At 46.3% G+C, this 16,011-nt stretch overlaps 1 protein-coding gene across 1 annotated transcript in view; it reads left to right on the forward strand.

The window, feature by feature from the left end:
• Window positions 1-1,393: 1,393 nt before the first annotated feature.
• The window catches only part of LOC146421799 (U5 small nuclear ribonucleoprotein 200 kDa helicase-like), a 41,111-nt gene continuing 26,493 nt past the window's right edge, over window positions 1,394-16,011 (forward strand). The window contains exons 1-10 of the mRNA XM_085047054.1: window positions 1,394-1,402; window positions 1,713-1,844; window positions 3,112-3,300; window positions 4,195-4,392; window positions 5,922-6,074; window positions 7,997-8,077; window positions 8,636-8,719; window positions 10,305-10,411; window positions 12,695-12,813; window positions 15,157-15,311. Coding sequence (XP_084903180.1) covers window positions 1,394-1,402; window positions 1,713-1,844; window positions 3,112-3,300; window positions 4,195-4,392; window positions 5,922-6,074; window positions 7,997-8,077; window positions 8,636-8,719; window positions 10,305-10,411; window positions 12,695-12,813; window positions 15,157-15,311 — 1,227 coding nt within the window. The remainder of the gene's footprint in view (window positions 1,403-1,712; window positions 1,845-3,111; window positions 3,301-4,194; window positions 4,393-5,921; window positions 6,075-7,996; window positions 8,078-8,635; window positions 8,720-10,304; window positions 10,412-12,694; window positions 12,814-15,156; window positions 15,312-16,011) is intronic.

Raw genomic sequence — 16,011 nt, forward strand, 5'->3', positions numbered from 1 at the left:
GGAATTTGGGTGCCAAGAAAAGCAGATTTCGTGGGAATTTGGGTGCCAAGAAAAGCAGATTTCGTGGGAATTTGGGTGCCAAGAAAAGCAGATTTCGTGGGAATTTGGGTGCCAAGAAAAGCAGATTTCGTGGGAATTTGGGTGCCAAGAAAAGCAGATTTCGTGGGAATTTGGGTGCCAAGAAAAGCAGATTTCGTGGGAATTTGGGTGCCAAGAAAAGCAGATTTCGTGGGAATTTGGGTGCCAAGAAAAGCAGATTTCGTGGGACTTTGGGTGCCAAGAAAAGCAGATTTCGTGGGAATTTGGGTGCCAAGAAAAGCAGATTTCGTGGGAATTTGGGTGCCAAGAAAAGCAGATTTCGTGGGAATTTGGGTGCCAAGAAAAGCAGATTTCGTGGGAATTTGGGCACCAGGAAAAGCAGCTTTTCTGGGAGATTTCCTGGGAAAATTCCTTATAGACAGAAGGCAAAGGATTTTCCCAGAAAATTTTGGCTGCCTTTGGATGTTCCTGGCTGGATTTGGAAGGTTCTTGGGGGGATTTGGACATTCCCAGCTGGTTTTGGGATGTTCCTGGGTGGATTTGGATGTTCCTGGCCAGGTTTGGGGGTTCCTGGCTTGGTTTGAACATTCCTGGGTGGATTTGGATGTTCCTGGTCAGGTCTGGAAGGTTCTGAGCAGATTTGGATGTTCTTGGCCAGATTTTGAGATTCCTGGCCAGATTTGTGAGGTTCTTGGGGGGATTTGGAGATCCCAGCCAGATTTGGGATGTTCCTGGCTGGGTTTGGAGGTTCCTGGCTGGGTTTGGAGGTTCCTGGTTGGATTTGGACATTCCTGGGTGGATTTTGGATGTTCCTGGTTGAATTTTGGACATTCCTGGCCAGGTTTGGAGGTTCCTGGACAGATTTTGGACATTCCTGGCTGGATTTGGAGGATCCTGGGTGGATTTGGGAGGTTCCTGGCTGGATTTGGAGGTTCCTGGCCGGGTTTGGAGGATCCTGGCCAGATTTGGGAGGTTCTAGGTGGATTTGGATATTCCTGGTTGGATTTGGATGCTCCTGGCCAGATTTTGGAAGTTCCTGGCCAGATTTGGGAGGTTCCTGGCTGGGTTTGGAGGTTCTTGGGTGGATTTGGACCTTCCTGGGGGAATTTGGATGTTCCTGATTGTATTTTGGGCATTCCTGGCCAGTTCTTAATGTTCTTGGTTGTGTTTGGAGTTTCCTGGCCAAGTTTGGAGGTTCCTGGCCAGGTTTGGATGTTTCTGGGTTGATTTTGAGGTTCCTGGACGGATTTTGGACATTCTTGGCCAGATTTGGGAGGTTCCTTACCGGATTTGGATGTTCCTAGCCAGGTCTGAATGTTCTTGGTTAGATTTGGGTGTTCCTAGGTGGGTTTAGATGTTCCTGGTCAGATTTGAGAGTTTCCTGACTGGGTTTGGATATTTGTAGCTGGATTTTGGATGTTCCTGGTTGGATTTTGGACGTTCCTGGCTGGATTTGGACATTCCCAGCCAGATTTTGGATGTTCCTGGTTGGATTTTGGGCATTCCTGGCCAGGTTTGGATGTTCTTGGTTGAGTTTGGATGTTCCTGGCCAAGTTTCGAGGTTCCTGGCTGGATTTGGATATTCCTGGCCAGATTTTGGATGTTCCCGGTTGGATTTGAACATTCCCATCCCGATTTGTCCATTCCCATTGGGATCTTCTCCCCGTTTCCAGGTGCTGGTGTCCACAGCCACGCTGGCCTGGGGGGTGAACCTGCCTGCCCACACGGTGATCATCAAGGGCACTCAGGTGTACAGCCCGGAGAAAGGCCGCTGGACAGAGCTGGGGGCGCTGGACATCCTGCAGGTGGGGATGGGAACCTCGGGGGCTGGGCTGGGGTTGGCATTCCAGAATCCCATGGAAAATCCTGTGGAAATCCCGTGGAAATCCCATGGAAAATCCTGTGGAAAATCCCCTTTTTGGGCTTCAGCCATGTGCCTGGTTCTTCCCAGGGCTGTGGGATGGGAAGGGGAGAGTGAAGAGTTCCTCAGGAATTCCTTGTCCAGAACCTCCTGAGGTGAAAATTCCTCAGGAATTCCCTTGTCCAGACCCTCCTGAGGTGAAAATTCCTCAGGAATTCCTCAAGAATTCCTTGCCCAGATCCCCCTGAGATGAAAATTCCTGAAGAATTGCACGCCCTGATGCTCCTGGGATAATTCCTTGCCCAGACCCATCTGAGATAATTCCTTCAGAATTCCTTGCCAGAGCTGTCCCAGATAATTCCTCAAGAACTCATTGCCCAGACCCTGCTGAGATGAGAATTCCTCAGGAATTCCTCAGGAATTCCTTGTCTCTTGCTGAGATAATTCCTCAAGAATTCCTTGCCCATCCCCATCCCAGATAATTCCTCAGGAATTCCTTACCCATCTCCATCCCAGACAATCCCAGGTGTCTCCCACCACCTGGAACAGCTGCAGGCCAGACCCTTCATCCCCAAAACCCCACAAAAAAGCCAAAATCCCTCAATTAACGCTTGAATCTCTCAATATCTGAGATCAAACCGATGGAATTCCCAATCCTGGCCATTCCTGATCCCATTTTCCCAGATGCTGGGCTGTGCCGGGCGGCCTCAGTACGACACCAAGGGAGAGGGAATCCTCATCACCTCCCACGGGGAGCTGCAGTACTACCTGTCCCTGCTGAGAGAATTCCTCAGGAATTCCTTACCCAAACCCATCCCAGATAATTCCTCAAGAATTCCTTGCACAGACCCATCCCAGAGAATTCCTTGGGAATTCTGTGATCAGATCTTCCTGAGATAATTCCTTACCCAAACCCATCTGAGATGAGAATTCCTCAGGAATTCCTTGTCTCCTGCTGAGATAATTCCTCAAGAATTCCTTGGCCAGACCCACCTGAAATCATAATTCCTCAGGAATTTGTTTCCTATCTCCATCCCAGACAATCCCAGGTTTCTCCCACCACCTGGAACAGCCGCAGGCTGAACTCTCCCAAAACCCCCCAAAAAAGCCGAAATCCCTCAATTAATGCTTGAATTTTTCAATATTGAAGACCAAACCAATGGAAATTCCCAATCCCCGCCATTCCTGATCCCGTTTTCCCATTTTCCTAGATGCTGGGCCGTGCCGGGCGGCCTCAGTATGACACCAAGGGCGAGGGAATCCTCATCACCTCCCACGGGGAGCTGCAGTACTACCTGTCCCTGCTGAACCAGCAGCTGCCCATCGAGAGCCAGATGGTGGCCAAGCTGCCCGACATGCTCAACGCCGAGGCCGTGCTGGGCAACGTCCAGAATGCCAAGGTCGGCGGGAATTCCGGAATTCCGGAGGGATCCAGGGGTGTGGGAGGTTGGGATGGGATTTGGGAGGGTGGTGAGGGGAAGGGAGGGAAGTTTGGGGTGTTTTGGAGGTTAGTTACGGGATGTTTTCCAGAATTGAAAGAGGGAAAGGGGAGGAAAGAAAGGGAGTTAGGCACCAGGGAAAGCGAATTTCCTGGGAAATTGGGAGCTAGGAAAAGCAGATTTCCTGGGAAATTGGGAGCCAGGAAAAGCAGATTTCCTGGGATATTTGCAGCAGGAGTTTTGCTGAGCTTGCCTAGAAAAGGGAGCTGGGAAAAGGGAATTAAGGACTGGGAAAAGCAGCTTTCCTGGGAAATGTGGAGCCAGGAAAAGCAACTTTCCTGGGAGATTTACACCCTGAGAGATTTGTTCGTCTTGTCTGTGAAGGGAAACTGGGAAAAGGGAGTTAGGCACCAGGAGAAGGAGCTTTTCTGGGAAATTGGGAGCCAGGAAAAGCAGCCTGGGAAATTTGCAGCCTGAGTTTTGCTGGTCTAGAAAGGTAAAGTGGGAAAAGGGAATTAGGCACCAGGAAAAGCAGCTTTTCCTAGAAAATCAGGCACCAGGAAAAGCGGCTTTCCCAGGATTTCCCAGCTCCCTTTCCAGGTGCTCCAGTGGGATTTAGCCAAGATCAGCTCAGCTCCCAGCTCTGGATCCCCTTTTCTCCCGGGATCTGATGGGATTTGGGAATTCCCTCAGGACGCTGTGAACTGGGATCTGATGGGATTTGGGGTTTGGGAATTCCCTCAGGATGCTGTGAACTGGGATCTGATGGGATTTGGGAATTTGGGGTTTGGGAATTCCCTCAGGACGCTGTGAACTGGGATCTGATGGGATTTGGGAATTTGGGAATTCCCTCAGGATGCTGTGAACTGGCTGGGCTACACCTACCTGTACATCCGGATGCTCCGGTCTCCGACCCTTTATGGGATTTCCCACGAGGATCTGAAGGCTGACCCTCTCCTGGAGCAGAGGCGCCTCGACCTCGTGCACACCGCGGCGCTGATGCTGGACAAGAACAACCTGGTCAAGTACGACAAGAAAACCGGGAATTTCCAGGTGAGGGGGCAGGAAAAGTGGGATTGAAGGTGGGGTGACGGGGAAGGGGGATTGAGGGGTGGAATGGTGGGAAAATGGGGGATTGAGAGGTGGGATGGCAGGAAGTTGGGGAATTTCCAGGTGGGATTGTGAGAAAATGGGGATTTTCTAGGTGGGATGGCAGGAAAATGAGGAATTTCCTGGTGAGATGGTGGGAAAATGGGGAATTTCGAGGCAGGAGGGTGAGAAGAGGGAGAATTTCTGGGTGAGGAGGCAGGAGAATGGGGAATTTCCTGGTGAGGTGGCAGGAAAATTTCCAGGTGGGATGGTGAGGAAAAGGGAGGGATTTCTAGGTGAGGAACCAGGAAAATGGGGAATTTCCAGGTTGGAAGGTAAGAAAATTGGGAATTTCCGGGGGGGTGGCAAGAAAAGGGAGGATTTCTGGGTGAGAAGGCAGGAAAATGGGGAATTTCTGGGTGGGATGGTGAGAAAAGGGGGAATTTCCTGGTAAAGAGGCTGGAAAACAGGGAATTTCCAGGTGAGGAAGCAGGAAAATGGGGAATTTCTAGGTGAGGAGGCAGGAAAACTTCCAGGTGGGATGGCAAGAAAAGGGAGGGATTTCTAGGTGAGGAGTTAGGAAAATGGGGAATTTCCAGTTGGGATGATGAGAAAATGGGGGATTTTCAGGCAAGGTGGTAGGAAAACAGGGAATTATTAGGTGAGCAGGCAGGAAAATGGGGAACTTCCTGGTGGAAAGGGAAGCAAATGGGGAATTTCTGGGTGGAATGGCAAGAAAAGGGAGGATTCCTAGGTAAGGAGGCAGGAAAATGGGAAATTTCTAGGTGAGGTGGGAAAATGGGGTATTTCATGGTGAGGATGCAGGAAAATAGGGAATTTCCATGTGGGATGGTGAGAAAAGGGAGGATTTCCAGGTGAGGAACCAGGAAAAAAGGAAATTTCTAGGTGAGGAGGCAGGAAAGTGGGAGATTCTAGGTGAAGAGGCAGGAAAATAGGGAATTTCCAGGCGGGATGGTGAGAAAATGGGAAATTTCCAGGTGGGGTGGCAGAAAAATGGGAAATTTCCTGATGCCACGCTCAGTTGGAATCCCATGGTTTCTCCCACCATTCCCATGGTTCTTCCGGTGATTCCGCCTGTTGTCCTGGAAGAAACCATTCCCATGGTTTCTCCTCACCATTCCTATGGCTTCTCCCTGGTAATTCCCAATTTTCTCCTGCTGATTCCAGCTGTTGTCCTGGCTGTTCCCATGGTTTCTCCCAACCATTCCCGTGGTTTCTCCCCATGATTCCCACTGTTCTCCCGCTGATTCTGGCTGTTCCCCTGGTGATTCCCAATGTTCTCCTGGCCATTCCCATGGTTTCTCCTCTCCATTCCTGCTGTTCTTCCAGTGATTCTGGCTGTTGTCCTCGCCATTCCCATGATTTCTCCCCACCATTCGCATGGTTTTTCCTCACCATTCCCGTGGTTTCTCTCCATGGTTCCCAATGTTCTCCTGGTGACTCCGGCTGTTGTCCGGCTGTTGTCCCGGCAGGTGACGGAGCTGGGCCGCATCGCCAGCCATTACTACATCACCAACGAGACGGTGCAGACCTACAACCAGCTGCTGAAGCCCACGCTGAGCGAGATCGAGCTCTTCCGCGTCTTCTCGCTGTCCTCGGAGTTCCGGAACATCACCGTACGCGAGGTACGGCTCGGAACGGCCGAGGGTGGCAATGGCCGTGGGTGACAATGGCCAAGAGTGACAAATCGCTGCGGGTGACAATGGGCAAGGGTGACAATGGCTGCAGATGAAAATGGCTGCAGGTGACAATGGCTGCGGGTGACAGTGACCAAAAACTGCCAAAAAACAAAAACTGACCAAAAACCAACTCCAACACCAACCAAAGATTGAAAACCAAAAACCGACCAACACCCAACACCAACCGAAACCTAAAAACCGCGAAAAACCAACATCCAACATCAACCAAAACCCAATCAAACACAAACACCCAACACCAAAAACCAACCAAACACCAACACCCAACACTAACACCAACCAATAACCGACCAAAAACCAAGCAAACACCAACACCTACCAAAACTAAAAACTGGCCAAAAACCAACACCCAACCAAAAGCCAACATCCACACTAACACCGGCAACCAACACAAACACCAATACTGACCAACAACCAGCACCCAAGAGCCGCGGGTGACAGTAGCCAACAGCCAGCACAAACACTAACCAAAACCCAACACCAACCCAAAATCAGCAGCCAATCACACCCAACACCAACTGAAAACCAACAGCCAACAGCCATCACTCACTACCATCACCCAACAGCCAACACCCAATACCAACCAAAAACCAGCCATCACACAACAGCTGAGACCCAATACCAACCAAAAACCAACAACACACAACAGCCAACAACCAGCAACGAACACCGACACCCAACACCAACCAAAACCAACAACCATCACCCAACACCCAACAGCAGCCAACACCTACCAGCAACCAGCACCGACATCCGACAGCCAATCACACCCAACAGCCAACACCAACTGAAAACCATCACCCAACAGCCAACAATCAAAACCAACCAAAAACCAACAACACGCAACAGCCAACAGCCGTCACCCAACACCAACACCCAACAACAGCCAACAGCAGCCAAAAACCAACAATAAACCACACTCAACACCAACACCCAACACCAAACGAAGACCAAAAACTGACGAAAAACCCAACACCCTACAGCTGACAACCAACACCAGCACCCAACACCGACATGCAACACCCAACACCAACCAAAACCCAACACCATACAGCTGACAACCATCACTGACACCCAACACCCAACACCAGCCAACACCATCCAAAAACCATCAACCATCACCCAACAGCAGCCAACACACAACAGCAGCCAACACACAACAGCCGACAACCATCACCCAACACCAACACTCGGAAACAGCCAACACTAACCACACCCAACACCAACCAAAAACCAACAACCAGCCATACCCAGTACCAACCACACCCCACACAAACCAATAACCAGCAGTCAGCCACACCACCAACCATATCTGACACCAATCACACCCAACATCAACACCAACCAACACGCAACACCAACCATCACCCAACACCAATCACACCCAACATCAACACTAACCAACACCCAACACCAACCAAAACCCAACAACCAGCCACACCCAGTACCAACCCCACCCAACACGAACCAAAAACCAGCAGTCAACCACACCACCAACCATACCCAACACCAATCACACCCAACATCAACATCAACCAATTCCCAACACCAACCTTCACCCAACATCAACACCAATCACACCCAACACCAGTCGTACCCAATATCAACACTAACCAACACTCAATACCAACCACACCCAACACCAACCAAAACCCAACAACCAGCCACACCCAATACCAACCACACCCAACACGAACCAAAAACCAGCAACCACACCACCAACCATACCCAACATCAACACCAACCAACACTCAACACCAATCAGACCCAACACCAATCACACCCAACATCAACACAAACCAACACCCAACACCAATCACAACCAGCCCCAACCAGGCTGTTTCCCGCAGGAGGAGAAGCTGGAGCTGCAGAAGCTGCTGGAGCGAGTGCCCATCCCGGTGAAGGAGAGCATCGAGGAGCCCAGCGCCAAGGTCAGCTGGCCGGGAATTCCCGCCGGGAAATTGGGATCAGGAAAAGCAGATTTCCTGGGAAATTTGAAGCATGAGAGTTTTGCTGAGCTAATCTAGAAAGGGGAGTTGAGAAAAAAGGAATAGGAACCAGGAGAAGCAGCTTTTCTGGGAAATTTGGATCAGGAAAAGCAGCTTTCCTCAGAGATTTTCAGCCTGAGAATTTTGCTGAGCTGGTCTGGAAAGGTGAACTTGGAGAAGGGAATTAGGAACGAGGGAAAGCAGCTTTCCTGGAGAGTTAGGGATTAGGAAAAGCAACTTTCCCAGGAAATTTGGACAGGAGAGTTTTGCTGAGTTGGTCTAGGAAGGGAAACCATGAAAAGGGAAGTGGAGACCAGGAAAAGCAGCTTTTTTTGGGAATTTGGGGACGAGGAAAATCAACTTTCCTGGGAATCTGGGCATCAGGAAAAGCAGCTTTTTTGGGAAATTAGGCATCAGGAAAAGCAGCTTTAATGGGAATTTGGGCCCCAGGAAAAGCAGCTTTTTTGGGACATTCCCTGACTCTCCCCCTTGCCGTTCCAGATCAATGTCCTGCTCCAGGCATTCATCTCCCAGCTGAAGCTCGAGGGTTTTGCCCTCATGGCTGACATGGTCTATGTCACCCAGGTGAGACCCAAACCTGGGGAATAATGGGATTTGGGGATTTTCCAGGGGAAACGTGGGAATCCTGTGGGATTGGGTTGGAGATGATGTCATTTTGGGGTGGGACCAGCTGGGATTCCTGGTCTTTTCCACCCCAGACTGCTCTGGGGAGGGATTGGGATTTGGGATTTGGGAATTGGGGAATTTAGGAATTGGGGAATTTGGGAATTGAGGATCCTGGACTCTCCTGTTCTACACTCTGCTGGGAGGCTGATGAGAATTTGGGATGGGGATTTGGGATTTTTGGTATTTGGGAATTTTTGGGGTGGATCTGGACTCTCCTGTTCCCACTCTGCAGGGAGGCTGATGAGAATTCAGGATTTTGGGATTCAGGATTTTTGGGATTTGGGGAATTGGGGATTTTTGGGAATTCGGGATTTTTGGGATTGGGGATTTCTGGGATTCAGGAATTAGGGATGTATCTGGAGCTGTTCCCATTCCCAGTCTGCAGGGAGGCTAATGAGAATTCAGGGTTTTTGGGAATTCAGGATTTTTGGGATTCGGGAATTTGGGGTGTATCCAGCCTCTCCCATTCCCAGTCTGCAGGGACGCTGATGAGAATTCGGGGATTTTGGGATTCAGGACTTTTGGGATTTGGGATTTTTGGGAATTATGGATTGATCCAGCCTCTCCCTTTGGCAGTCTGCTGGGCGGCTGATGAGAATTCGGGATTTTCAGGATTCAGGATTTTTGGGATTGGGCGATGGGGGATTTTTGGGATTTGGGATTTTTGGGAATTGTGGATAGATTCAGCGTCTCCCGTTGGCAGTCTGCCAGGCAGCTGATGCAAATTCAGGATTTTTGGGATTCAGGATATTTGGGATTTTTGGGAATTAGGGATGTATCTGACCTCTCCCATTGGCAGTCTGCCGGGTGGCTGATGAGAATTCGGGATTTTTGAGAATTCGGGATTTTTGGGAATTTGGGAATTGTGGATGTATCCAGCCTCTCCCATTCCCAGTCCGCCGGGCAGCTGATGAGAATTTGGGATTTTTGGGATTCAGGATTTTTGGGGATTTGGGATTTTTGGGAATTGGGATTTTTGGGATTCGGGATTTTTGGGAATTGTGGATGTATCCCGCCTCTCCCATTGGCAGTCCGCCGGGCGGCTGATGAGAATTCGGGGTTTTTGGGATTCAGGATATTTGGGATTTTTGGGATTTGGGATTCGGGATTTTTGGGAATTGTGGATGTATCCAGCCTCTCCCATTGGCAGTCCGCCGGGCGGCTGATGAGAATTCGGGGTTTTTGGGATTCAGGATATTTGGGATTTTTGGGATTTGGGATTTGGGATTTTTGGGAATTGTGGATGTATCCAGCCTCTCCCATTGGCAGTCCGCCGGGCGGCTGATGAGAATTCAGGATTTTTGGGGATTTGGGAATTGGGAATTTGGGAATTGTGGATGTATCCAGCCTCTCCCATTGGCAGTCCGCCGGGCGGCTGATGAGAATTTGGGATTTTTGGGATTCAGGATTTTTGGGGATTTGGGATTTTTGGGAATTGGGATTTTTGGGAATTGTGGATGTATCCCGCCTCTCCCATTGGCAGTCCGCCGGGCGGCTGATGCGCGCCATCTTCGAGATCGTGCTGAACCGCGGCTGGGCTCAGCTGAGCGACAAAACCCTCAACCTCTGCAAGATGATCGACAAACGCATGTGAGTGGGGAGGGGAAACAGTGGGGAAACAACGGGAAAAAGAATGGGAAAACAATGGGGAAAACAACGGGGAAAACAACGGGAAAAATGGGAAAAACAACAGGAACAATGGAGAAAAATGGGGAAAACAGGAAAAACAACGGGGAAAACAACAGAGAAAAACAGTGGGGAAAACAGGAAAGAAAAATGGGAAAACAGCAGGATAAACAACGGGAAAAACAATGGGGAAAAACAACGGGGAAAACAATGGGGAAAGCAATGGGAAAAACGGGAAAAAAAAGGGGGAAAAAAAACGGGAGAAACAATGGGAAAAGCAATGGGAAAAATGGGGAAAACGACAGGAAAACAATGGGAAAAATGGGGAAAAACAATGGGAAAAACGGGAAAAACCGGGAAAAACAATGGGAAAAACAACAGGAAAAACGATGGGAAAAACAACAGGAAAAATGGGAAAAATAAGAAAAACAGGAAAAACAATGGGAAAAATGGGAAAAAGGGAATTCTGGGGCTGGAGTTGGGAAATCATCAGGATAAATGGCCAGATTGGAGGGGGGAAGATGGGAATTTTGGGGCTGGAGGGGGAGAATCATTGGGATAAATGCACCAATATGGAAAAATGGGAATTCTGGGGCTGGATTGTGGAAATCGTTGGGATAAATGCACTGATGGGGGAAAATCTGGAGTGAAGTGAGGAAATCATTGGGATAAATGTTGTGGTTGGGGGAAAAATGGGAATTTTGGGGCTTGGGGGTGACAGTTTTCAGGGTGAATGAGATATAAATGGTATAAAAATGTATGAAAAGGGTATAAGAAAGTATAAAAAAATGTAAAAATGTATAAAAATGTAAAATAGAGTATCAGAGTACAAAAATTCCAAACTCGTAGGTTAAGGGTATAGAGAGCATAGAGGAGATATAAAAATTATAAAAAAGGTAGAAAATGCAGAACGATGTAGAAAAACATATAAAAATGTATAAAAAGGTATAAAATGTATGGAAGAGCAGAAAAAGATATAAAAATGTATAATAAATAGAATATCAGACTGCAAAAACTCCAGGTCTATATGTTAAGGATATAAAGAATACAGAGAAGATACAAAAGGTAGAAAAATGTAGAAAAACGTATAAAAATGTATAATAAAATAAGAGACTTCAAAAATTGCGAGTGTGTTTGGTAAGGGTATGGGGGTTTATAAAAGGTGTGAAAATGTATAAAAAGGTGTATAAAAACAGAAATATTATTTATAATAAAAAAGAAATATAATTATATATAATAGAAGTAAATAAAACCGAAATGCAAATTAAAAATACGTGAAATAAAATAAAAATGAGTGCATGAAATTAAAAGTAAGTGCATGAATGAAAAAGCAAAAGCGTGTAAAGAAGAGAAAAGACAAAAATTGTCGGGCGTCACCTGGAGCCCGGAATTGCCGGGATAATTCCCAGATAATTCCTGGATAATTCCCGAATAATTCCAGGATAATTCCTGAACAATTCTGGGATGATTCCTGGATAATTCCAGGATAATTCCAGGATAATTCCAGGATAATTCCTGAATAATTCCAGGATAATTCCCTAATAATTCCGGAATAATTCCCAAATAATTCCGGAATAATTCCCAAATCCGGGATAATTCTGGGATAATTCCCGAATAATTCTGGGATAATTCCAGGATAATTCCCAAATAATTCCAGGATAATTCCCTAATAATTCAAAAATAATTCCCAGATAATTTCGGGATAATTCCCGAATAATTCCTGAATAATTCCAAGATAATTCCTGAATAATTCCTGATTAATTCCTGAATAATTCTGAGATAATTCCGGGATAATTCCAGGATAAATCCCAAATAATTCTGGGATAATTCCTGAATAATTCTGAGATAATTCCGGGATAATTCCAGGATAAATCCCAAATAATTCTGGGATAATTCCTGAATAATTCTGAAATAATTCTGGAATAATTCCTGGATAATTCTGGGATAATTCCTGGATAATTCCCATCTAATTCCTGGGATAATTCCCGAATAATTCCAGGATAATTCCGGGATAATTCCCTAATAATTCCAGGATAAATCCTGAATAATTCCCGATAATTCCAGAATAATTCCAGGATAATTCCCAGATAGTTCCCTAATAATTCCGGGATAATTCCTGAATAATTCCAGGATAAATCCCTAATAATTCCTGAATAATTCCCAGATAATCCTGGCTAATTCCTGGTATAATTCTGGAATAATTCTGGGATAATTCCCGTCTAACTCCTGTCTAATCCCCTGTCCCAGGTGGCAATCCATGTGTCCCCTGCGGCAGTTCAAGAAGCTCCCCGAGGAGGTGGTGAAGAAAATCGAGAAGAAGAATTTCCCCTTCGAGAGACTTTATGACCTCAATCACAACGAGATCGGTGGGGAATTCCCGAATCCGGGAAAAGAGAGGGAATTCCCGAAAAAATATGGGAAGAGGAGGAGGGGATTCCTGAAAAAATATGGGAAAAGGGAGTGGGAATTCCTGAAAAAAATCCGGGAAAAGGGAATTCCTGAAAAAATCCGGGAAAAGGGAATTCCTGAGAAAATCCGGGAAAAGGGAATTCCTGAGAAAATCCGGGAAAAGGGAATTCCCAAAAATCTGGGAAGAGGGAATTCCTGAAAAAAATATGGGAAAAGGGAATTCCCGAAAGAATATAGGAAAAGGGAGAGGGAATTCCTGAAAAAATCTGGGAAAAGGGAATTCCTGAAAAAATATGGGAAAAGGGAATTCTGAAAAAAATCTGGGAAAAGGGAATTCCTGAAAAAATATGGAAAAAGGGATCTGGGAATTCCTGAAAAAAATATGGGATGGAAGGGATTTGGAATCCCCTGAATCTGGGAAAAGGGATCGGGAATTCCTGAATAAATACGGGAAAAGGGAGCGGGAATTCCCAAATCTGCTATTCCCAAATAAATCTGGGAAAGGGATCTGGGAATTCCTGAATAAATCTGGGAGAAGGGAATTCCCAAAAAAATTCAGGAAAAGGGATCTGGGATTGCCAAATAAATATGGGATGGAAGGGATTCGGGATCCCCTGAATTCCGGAAAAAGGATTGGGAATTCCTGAATAAATCCGGGAAGAGGGAGTGGGAATTCCCACTCTGCGATTCTCAAATAAATCTGGGAAAGGGATCTGAGAATTCCCAAATTAATTCAGGAAAAGGGATCCAGGATTCCTAAATAAATCCAGGAAAAGGGATCCAGGATTCCTAAATAAATCTGGGAAAGGGGATCAGGAATTCCCAAATAAATATGGGAAAAGGATCTGGGATTCCCAAATCCGGGATGGGAGGGGTTTGGGATCTTTGAGTGACTCTGTGACCTCAAAAATCCGGGAAAAGGGATCTGGGATTCCTGAAAAAATCATGGAATGGAAGGGATTCAGGATCCCCTGAATCCAGGAAAAGGGATTGGGAATTCCCGAAAAAATGTGGGAAAAGGGATCCAGGAATTCCCAAATCTGCATTTCCCAAATAAATCTGGGAAAGGGATCTGGGAATTCCTGAACAAATCTGGGAAAAGAGATTGAGATTCCCAAATCTAAGAAAAAGGGATCAGGAATTCCCAAAAAAATACAGGAAAAGGCAGCAGGAATTGCCGAATAAATATGGGATGGAAGGGATTCGGGATCTCCTGAATCCGGGAAAAGGGATTGGGAATTCCTGAATAAATCTGGGAAAGGGATTTGGGAATTCCCAAATTGATGCAGGAAAAGGGATCTGGGATTCCCAAATAAATCTGGGAAAAGGATCTGAGATTTCCCAAATAAATATGGGGAAAGGGATCCAAGAATTCTCAAATCTGGGATGGGGAGAGGTTTGGTACCAGGAAAATCCAGGATTCCTAAATAAATCCGGGAAAAGGGATCCGGGAATTCTCAAATAAATCTGGAAAAGGGATCTGGGAATTCCCAAATCTGGGAAAAGGGGAGGAGTTTGGGATCCCCAAATCATCAGGCTGAATTGTGAAAACGGTCAGGGAAAAATGGAAATTTTTTTTAAGGAAAAAAGGGAATTTTGGGGTTGAATTGTGAACATCATTGGGGAAAAGTCCCTGATTGGGGGAAAATCAGGAATTTTGGGGCTGAAGTGTAAAAATAATAAGGGAAAATGCTGTGCTGAGGGAAAAATTCTTTTTTTTTTTTAAGGGAAAAAGGGAATTCTAGAGTTGAATTGTGAAAATCATTGGGGTAAAGTTCCCTGACTGGAGGAAAAATTGAATTTTTTTAAATGGAGAAAGGGAGTTTCGTGGTTGAATTGTGAACATCACTGGGGAAAAATGCTGTGACTGGAGGAAAAATGGAATTTTTTTTAAGGAAAAAAGGGAATTTTAGGGTGGAATTGTGAAAATCATCAGGAAAAATGCCTTGATTGGGGGAAAAATGGGAATTTTGGGACTGAATTGTAAAAATAATCAGGGAAAAATCGAATTTTTTTTAAGGAAAGAAGGGAATTCTGGGGTGGAATTGTGAACATCACTGGGGGAAATGCCCTGACTGGAGGAAAAATTGAATTTTTTTTAAGGAAAAAAGGAAATTTTGGGGTTGAATTGTGAAAATCATCAGGAAAAAATCCCTGACTGGAGGGAAAACCAGGAATTTTGGGCTGAATTATAAAAATTATTAGGGAAAAATGGAGTTTTTTTAAATGAAAAATGGTAATTTTGGGGTGGAACTGTGAAATTCCCTCAATCCCACTCCTGTGATTTTTCCCTTTCCCAGGGGAGTTGATCCGGATGCCGAAAATGGGGAAAACCATCCACAAGTATGTTCACCTGTTCCCAAAATTGGAGTTATCTGTGCACCTGCAGCCCATCACCCGCTCCACGCTCAAGGTGGAGCTCACCATCGCCCCCGACTTCCAGTGGGACGAGAAGGTCAGAGGGGAATGGGGAAAATGGGGATTTTGGGGGAAAAAATGGGGATTTTGGGGGAAAAAATGGGGATTTTGGGGGGAAAATGGGGATTTTGGGGCTGGAGTGTGGAAATTGTCAGGGTAAATGCCATGATTGGGGGAAAAAATCCCCAAAAAAAGGGATTTTGGGGTGGAAAATGGGAATTCTGGGGCTGGATTGTTAAAAATAATGAGGATAAATGCGCTATTTTCACCTATTTGGGGGGGAAATGGGAATTTTGGGGTTGGAGTGTGAAAAATGTTGGGAGAAATGCTCTATTTGCGGGGAAAAACGGGAATTTTGGGGCTGGAGTGTGGAAATCGTTAGGGAAAATCCCAAAACAAATTGGATTTGGGGGCAAAATGGGAATTCTGGGGCTGGACAGTGGAAATTGTCAGGGTAAATGCCCTGGCTGGGGGGAAAAACCCAAAGCAACAGCGGTTTGGGGGGCAAAAAGAGGAATTTTGGGGTTGAAGTGTAAAAATCACAAAGGCAAACCCATTCCTGGGGTAAAAAAAAAGGAATTTTGGGAGTGAATTGTAACAATCAAGAGGGCAAATCCATTCCTGAGGTGAAAAGGAGGAGTTTCAGGATTGAAGTTTAAAAATCATGAGGGAAAACCCATTCCTGGGGATAAAAAGGAAGAATTTTGGGGCTGAATTGTAAAAATCAAGAGGGAAAA

The sequence above is a fragment of the Lichenostomus cassidix genome, unplaced genomic scaffold, assembly GCF_008360975.1.
Source record: "Lichenostomus cassidix isolate B80296 unplaced genomic scaffold, HeHo_3.0 HiC_scaffold_830, whole genome shotgun sequence".
NCBI classification, from domain to species: Eukaryota; Metazoa; Chordata; class Aves; order Passeriformes; family Meliphagidae; genus Lichenostomus; species Lichenostomus cassidix.